The following is a 7803-nucleotide window of genomic DNA, read 5'->3' as shown; positions in this document are numbered from 1 at the left end:
ATGATCGGGACTTTTTCTGGGTTCATATTGGAATAGCCTGGTAGCTTTAATCGTATCTATGTTCATATCTTGATCGGATCCAATTAGTTTGCACTTTTTACATGTCAAACACTCGTTTTCAATGTTTCTGAATCAGATCCAGAATTATTGTTTAAAATCTTGATCAGAACTTTAACATATCGGGTATGGAGAATTGAATTCAGGACCACTCCCAATACCTGAATTTAGACTCAGACACGCTTTCATCCCCCTCCCCCCTTTCCCTTTTATAACACGGCTTCGTTGACTCCAAACCTGTTCAATGAACTGTTAAAAACCAAACATGTGAGAGAGATGATGATATAGGAGTATAATAATGCAGGAAATCCAAGTGTGTACCATATGAATCAAAGATATTGAGATTCCACATATTATCAGAAATTGACGATGATTTATTACCGAACACTTCATAATTCACCACAAGAAAAAATTGCTAACAAATGCTTTTCGCTTATACTTTTATATATATATACATGAACTTGTTCCACAAAATTCCTCTCTTACAATCTTAGGTCTTCTGGGGAAAAATAACGGCTGGTTGAACCAAACTGTAGCATGAACTTGATCGTTGCTAACCAACAGGGTTCCTATCTTCATCAATTGCAACGACGAGAAGATGGTCTTTATCTACACCTCGTGGCCCCTCTGAATAGAGAGTTGGCAGGTATGCTTTGTATGCGGGCATGTAGCGCGAAACAAAGTCCAAAACCTGCAAATTGTAAACTTTGAGAATCACAACACAACTAGGAGCATTATGGAAGTTCTAAAGGAATCACTGCACCTCCTGGTCTGACATCCCAGGCTTGCCGTCCAACCTCATGGCAATCTCTGCCTGCAATTTGAGGCATAATGAGTCAATCCAAGGAAAATGATTCTTTGTAAATAATACTAACAAAGATTAAACAGTGAAAAAATAGACAGCGCCATTCTACAAGTTTTAGAGTTTCAAACCTCCAAACGCCACTTGTATACACATTCTGGATTCTTTATCTTAATAACTATCCATGACTTTATGAACTTATCCCATGCATCATAATAAGCTTCAAGGTTTCTATTAACCACCTCAAGCTGGAGAAATAAGAGCAAGAACCATCATTCAATAGGTTCTCGTCAGAGTAAATAACAAAAACTTCATAGAATGAAAGACAATGAACTGATTAGTATTTCTCATAAAATATATTCAAATTGCCTGAGTTTAGTATATGTTTGCATGCTAACCTGTGGATCAACTGCTTTGACATCATCAAAAGATAGGGGATTAAAGCCAAGCATCCAACCTTCAAACAAAACAACCTAGAGATCCAAAATGCACAACATTTATTGATAATTATGATTATAATGTTAGAAACATTTTAGAGCTATTAATCAAAACATATAATGAATATAAGTTCATCTTGACAAGAGCTCACCACAAATCAGGTGTGCCCAACTATGGAATGTAGGTAAGTTTAACCTATTCCTTATAACCAAAAAGCATTAAATATTTCATACCGCCAATGGCGATTCAACTTCAGGCCAGGTAGATACATCAGCTCTATCTCCTTTCCCACCATATGCAGACTATATTAAAGAAAATTTTAGCAGTGAATTTTGAATCAGAAGAATCAAATAATTATTAGCATCTTATACATTTTGCCATGAAAATGGCTTACTTTGTCATAACGTGGCAGTTTCATCTTTTCACCTGAGTAAGCAAAAAACCGATTAATATGCATGGCAGAAAAATAAATGTGGCAGCAAAAAGGATATTATTCTTATCCAAGTTTTTTTTGTACGAGTATTATATTCAAAAGAGCAGGTTATGAAAATATAGGCAGTTTCTCATTTTCATATTTTTCATTGTGGTGAATTATCAAGAATAGACAATAATAAAAAAGTTCAAGGAAAACATTTTGTTTTTGATGATTAAAGCTCAATAACTAGTTGATGATTCTGTGAAGCACATCAAATGCCTATGAAGGATGGAAAAGAAGTTCTCTTAAATACCTGCTTTAGTTAAATTGCATAAAGCATTCAATGTCTCAACAGAGAAAATCAAATCATGGCTTCCAGCGTTTCCTCGCAGCTAACAATGCATAAAAGAAAAGTAAACTAAATCAAACTGTATAACATATTAGAATCTTCTTATGAAGGCATTCTTTGTTAACTTCCAAACAGATCCTGACCATACCTCCAAGAGAGAGTTCCCAGGATTTTCACTACGAAGTTTTGCCTGAAGTTGGTGCATGTTGTTAGAACATATTCTCATGAACAAAGGAAAATGCTTTTCATTTGAATGATATGGACATTTCAAATTCATTTGCATACTTGATCCTCAGCTTTCAAATAAAAGTCATCAATTGACAATGTTGCAGAATTTCTACAAAGGAAGACATATTGGAACAGTAAGATACAGTTTTTGAAAATAACATTCCAAAAGAAATTCAAAGGAAAAAAGGTCCAAAGTTCAGAGATGTTGCCTTCCGGTGACTCGGAAAAGATAGTCAAGAGCGTACACAAGAGTGGTCTTACCACTGCCTTGAGGAGCACTAATTCCAATCTGCAGGAGAAAAAAAAACTTGAACTATAGAAACACTCCAGTGTTTCATAAAGTAGCATAATAATTCACATGTTTCAGACTGATTAAAGAATATCACAAAGATGATATTGTTGAATACAAGCAGATCTGGAAAGATATGAGGATGTAGTTAATCAGTATACATACCAAAACACTTTAGTCCCAGATACGGGGACCAGTACTGCTAAGCAACAAAATATTCAATTTCACTCAGTTCCATCAGATAAAAAGGCAACAAAAACCATGAACAGAAAAAGATTCTAGGAAATTTTGTTTCTACTTTTGGATCCAATTTTCCCAGAGGATGCAATGCAAAATTGCCTCCTGGCCAGGTGTAATATATTTTATGGGGAAACAAAAAAAAATCTTGTTCTCTCTAATGAATATATATAGCATCAAAATGTAAAGGGAGTGCAAGTAGTAAATTCAGGTTTTATGGATTTTCATACAGGGTTTGCTACATCTCGTACTGCTTAAATGGTTAGCAAGGAGGAATAGGATTAGGATTTGCATTTTATCTTAAAACCAAAATACAGGAACGCCACATACCTCCAATTAGTTCCAGCATTAATTGGCAAGGAACATGAAGATAGCTGGAACAATTAGAGCTGCACTATCTTAACCATAGTCACCTGTATCCTTAAAGGTAATTTCTCGGCGAGGGTATTTCTCGAAGAGATTTTCAAAAGTTGATAAATCTCGGGAATATCTTGGCAATATATAAAAAATTAAATAAAAAATCTAAAAAATAAGTAAAAATAGAAAAAATAGAGAAATGAAAGAAACAATCCCTTCTTCCCTTCCTTCCTTTTCTTCTTTTCCATTCCTTCCTTTCCTTTCCTTTCCTTTCCTTTCCTTTCCTTTCTTTTTTTCCTTTCCTTCCTTCTTTTCCTTTACTTCCTTTCATCCCTTCATCCTTCCCTTTCTGTAGGGATATTTATTGTGATATTATCGCGATATTATTGCAAGAAATATAATTTGCCGATATATTGAAAATACCGCAATATTTTCAATATATCGGTGACACTGATCTTAACCAAGGGATCTTGGGCTTGAATCCCATTGGCAGCAAACCCTAGTTGACCATCGAAAAATAGAAAAGCTATTTAGTCTCAAATTCAAAGGAGAGAAAAAAAAAGTTCTACTCATGCTCAAAAATAAAACAATTCATGACATGATGCAAGCCAATCAGTATGGTAGCCGAATGGATTTGAGATTATAAAGTTACTTACATTCAGATCTTTTTAAGGAGAAATGGAAAAATAAATTTGGAGTTAAGAATAAGAAAAAAGAAAGGAAACTTGTCATGGGAGGAAGATGGATGGCAGGATCCCTGTGGGTTCTTCAATTTGTTCTCATGCTTAGATTTCAAGTAGCATTAGGTTTCAGTTTCAGTATGGATGTTCACATTCCCAAAACCTTGTGATCTATTAACATGTGACCCGACAGTCTTGCATTAGAGAAAATAAAATAATTCCTGAAAAGATTTGATTTTTTCTAGAGGAAGTTAATGGATAAAATTGTGGATCACTTTCTCGTCTGTAATGAGACAATTTGCTTACTATAAAAAGGGAAAGAAATTGACACTAAAAAACAAGAAAAACAGTAAATAATATCATAAAAATCCCCAACAAGGTGATAATTTTAAGCACTAAATGCACTGCTATTACATTAGAATCCATGTTTTCACCAAAGTACAAGTATACAACTCGAAAAATTATGCAGAAAGGAACAAAGGACATTGTGATAAATAAACAAATACTATAGGAAAGAACAAAGCTGTGTGTATGTCTGTGTGTTGCATAGTGCATAGTTGCATGGAAATGCAAAAAGTTCAAATATGAAGCATCATTTTGAAGGGTTGAGAGCCATAATTGACGGTCTCAAGTTCAAATCTTATGGGGGTATCTCCTAGATTGCATATCAGGAACATCAGGTGAAAGCAAAATTACTACAAGGAAAATGAATGCTGATAGGTTGCCTGACACAGTATGTATTTGATTTGTTTTAGCTACTGAATCACAATGCCTTAATGGAAGTAGGATTTTGTTTTTAAAAATCTCATGTAATTGGAAGTGTGCTCCCCATAAAATGGAAAACAAGCCTCAGAAGTGCCTAATTTCCAACTCTTAAGTGGTTTCCAGGGAAGCAGGTTTCAAGAATGTGTGGAAGCTTCTTTTTACCATTGTCTTGAAGTAGGCATTCCCTTAGAAAGTAAATAGCCAAGAATAATCCAATAAGGAAAAAAGTATATCCCAGAACTTTTCATTTCCATAAAATTCAACTTCATTTCTTCATCAAACATGTCATGAGAAAAGAATCACATTATTTTCTGCAAAGAAGGAAACTAAGAAATACAGGAAATTTCGACAAAAATTATGTCGTGATCCATCAAATTAATGCATAGTGGTTGGACAAATATAAAAGAAAACCAGCAAATTAGATTGATGGTGTTGTTGTTCAGGTGGTGAGCTTCTTAGATGATGAATGAAACAAACTGAATTGAAGCTTAACCAAAGTCTAGTCTTTTTGGTAGCACATGTTTGAGCTAGTTTTCCATTTTGTGATTTTTGTTGCTGTATAGTATTTCCCCAGGTAAAGTAACAATTTTGTGCTAATGTATACTTTCGTGAATCACTTAGTTATTATTGCTTCACCAAGTGCCTTTTATAATCAACTAAAAGGAAAAGGTGGAAATAGAAACTATGAGTAAATTCCTAAAACAACTCAAGTGTAATCGAGTAATTTGCTAATATATGTATAACATAGTTTGTTTTATAGAGCAGCATTGCTCGTTACAGATGCCATGGCATTCTGAAACAGTCCAGCATTTAGATGGAAAAACTTCCAACTCATGGTATACAAAAACATAGATAAGGAAACAATGTAGCCAGCACTTTCTCTTCTCATCCCTCCTTAAGTGCTGTCCATCTCACATACATACACATTAACAAGGGTTTCCACCTTTGTATATGGCATACTGCTTTATCATAAAAAACCAATATATGAAACATAGTTCAGCAGAGCATTTCTAACCAGAGCCAAGTGTCAAAAGAAGCATACCACCAAAGGAGGAACTTGGTCTCCATATTTGAACTTAGATTTGTGATGCAATAACTCCTTTTGGCACCAAACAAACACTGGTATGTAGAAGTGATATATCCTGGTCTTCTCAGAAATGGACAAGTCCAGCTCGTTCATGCCAAACAATCTGCACAGCTGAATCCCATATTCCAACCATCTGTCTATGGTTTCGGCCACTATCTCTGAGGTGAGGCCCAACTTGCTCATCAATGGGCCTGAGCATATGAAATCAAAAAGGTCTTGAACAGAGGCCACCATTGCTGGTGATGTTGGGAATGCTGAATACAGAAGTGTTGGCCCCCGTCTATGAGTTCTATTAGAATGGTTGTAATATAAAGAGTGCCCTGCATCCAAAAAGGCCTATGAACTGATGGGCATAAATGAAAGCAAAAGGAATCTTAAACAGGAACCCCATTTCACAAATTCTAATGCAGAACCTGAAGTTTAAATTTCAGATTCAAGAGAAGATGTGTCTGCAAATGCATCAAGCACACAGTCTTTGTGTTCAATCAAAAGACTACAGTAACACAAACTTCACTGATATAGGACATCATCAACCATCAAGATTTTTCAAAACCAAGGAAAGAGGTGAGGAATAAACTAAAAGAACACAATTTCACATGTAGAAAGCAAGAACACTGAAGGGGAAAACCATACAGAAACAATAACCATCTAAAGAAACACCTATATTTTTTGGCACAAAAGCACCACGTTTCTTCATTCAAGCCTAAAACTCACTTTTTCAACAATGAAGTGACCATCGGCAGATTGCAGAAGAACATAGCCTTTTGAATATTAAAACCAACAACCGCAGTTTCAAAATTCCACGCATGTTCTACACAATGGAAATAAAAAAGAAAAACAAAAAGGGTATACCAGAATAACACACCAACTTGGAAATTTATTATGCAAAGACGTTCGGTTGCTTAATTACATCATGGAAGGACGCGGGAGGTCAGAATTGGTTAACGAGTATACAATTTTTTTCAGTCCCCTAGATCTCAAAGTGTGGTGGGAATGCTGTAAATTGCAAGTTAGCACAAGTTGCTATTGAAAATCATGGTCCAACTGGCCGACTCGTGCAATTTGCTATATTTATGAATTGTTTTGGTGAACTGCTAGGTGTCTGACTATGCCCCACTTAATATATATATATATATATATATATATATATATATATATATATATATATATATATATATATATATATATATATATATATATATATATATAAAAACCAACCAACACCGACCAACTTGGAACTAATCCAAAGAGAGAAACTAAACAAGGAAACTGAGCAACAGACGAGGAATTAACTAACAAAAATATCGGAATGAATCACGCTATCCTACTCGATGCCGTGGTGTGATTGGTGAACTGATGATTGAAAAAATGTGAATAACTAGAAAGCAACATAATGAAGAAACAGGTGCTATTGATTGAGGAATTTGAGTTACCATGATGGTGGTGGAGAGAAGAGGAAGTGGGCGAGAAGACCAATTGCTTGGATGAAGAAAAGGAGCAAGAGGGGAGAGTCCCTTCATAAGCGAGGCGAGGAAGAAGGTGGTGATGGCAGAGGACGCTCAACGCCATGAGAGAGAGAGAGAGAGATTACCAAATCGAGTGTGTCCAGTCGATCGGTTTAGGCCATCGGATATTTTTAAAGGGAAATTTCATTCAGAGACATTTGTTTCCATGACATTTCAAAACGGGCTCCATTTTTCTAGAAAGACATTTTAAGACCAAACTTTTTCCCAAATGTCAAATAAAAACTGAAGTTAATTTCATGGTTAAGATCCCTATAGAATAGCAGAATAACTATTTTAACCTTTGGCTGGAAGCTGTGGGTTTTGCTTATTTTATTACTACTTAATGAGTTTATGTGAGTTGAGCCTTGCCGATGACCTATTGTGCATGTTCAGGTTGCCAAACCATTCCACCAGTTTAGATCAAGCTCGCCAAACATGACCCATGACCCAGCCACGAGTGACTCATCTCACTTGTCAGACTTACAACTGAGGTCTCCAATTCACAGTTTCAGGAAAAATTGAGTTTTGAGCTTTCTTTCCACAAAACATAAACTGCTTTTGGCATACCAAGAAAACGGTGGGGGCTCCAAATGA

The 7803-nt window shown here is 35.5% G+C and overlaps 1 protein-coding gene across 1 annotated transcript; it reads right to left on the bottom strand.

Moving 5' to 3' along the window:
* Positions 1-410: 410 nt before the first annotated feature.
* Positions 411-7310, bottom strand: LOC149820430 (P-loop containing nucleoside triphosphate hydrolases superfamily protein). Its single transcript, XM_089983774.1, has 12 exons — positions 7138-7310; positions 5660-6024; positions 2499-2578; positions 2347-2398; positions 2210-2251; positions 2026-2104; positions 1692-1723; positions 1531-1599; positions 1258-1332; positions 991-1107; positions 821-871; positions 411-748 (listed from the first exon to the last, which is right to left on the bottom strand). Exons 1-12 carry the CDS (start codon positions 7271-7273, stop codon positions 611-613), a joined length of 1236 nt encoding a protein of 411 aa, XP_089839900.1. The 5' UTR covers positions 7274-7310; the 3' UTR covers positions 411-610.
* Positions 7311-7803: the final 493 nt, after the last annotated feature.

Source organism: Nuphar pumila, chromosome 12 (genome assembly GCF_984573655.1).
Source record: "Nuphar pumila chromosome 12, dmNupPumi1.hap1.1, whole genome shotgun sequence".
NCBI lineage: Eukaryota > Viridiplantae > Streptophyta > Magnoliopsida > Nymphaeales > Nymphaeaceae > Nuphar > Nuphar pumila.
This window is presented reverse-complemented; position numbering and strand designations above follow the sequence as displayed.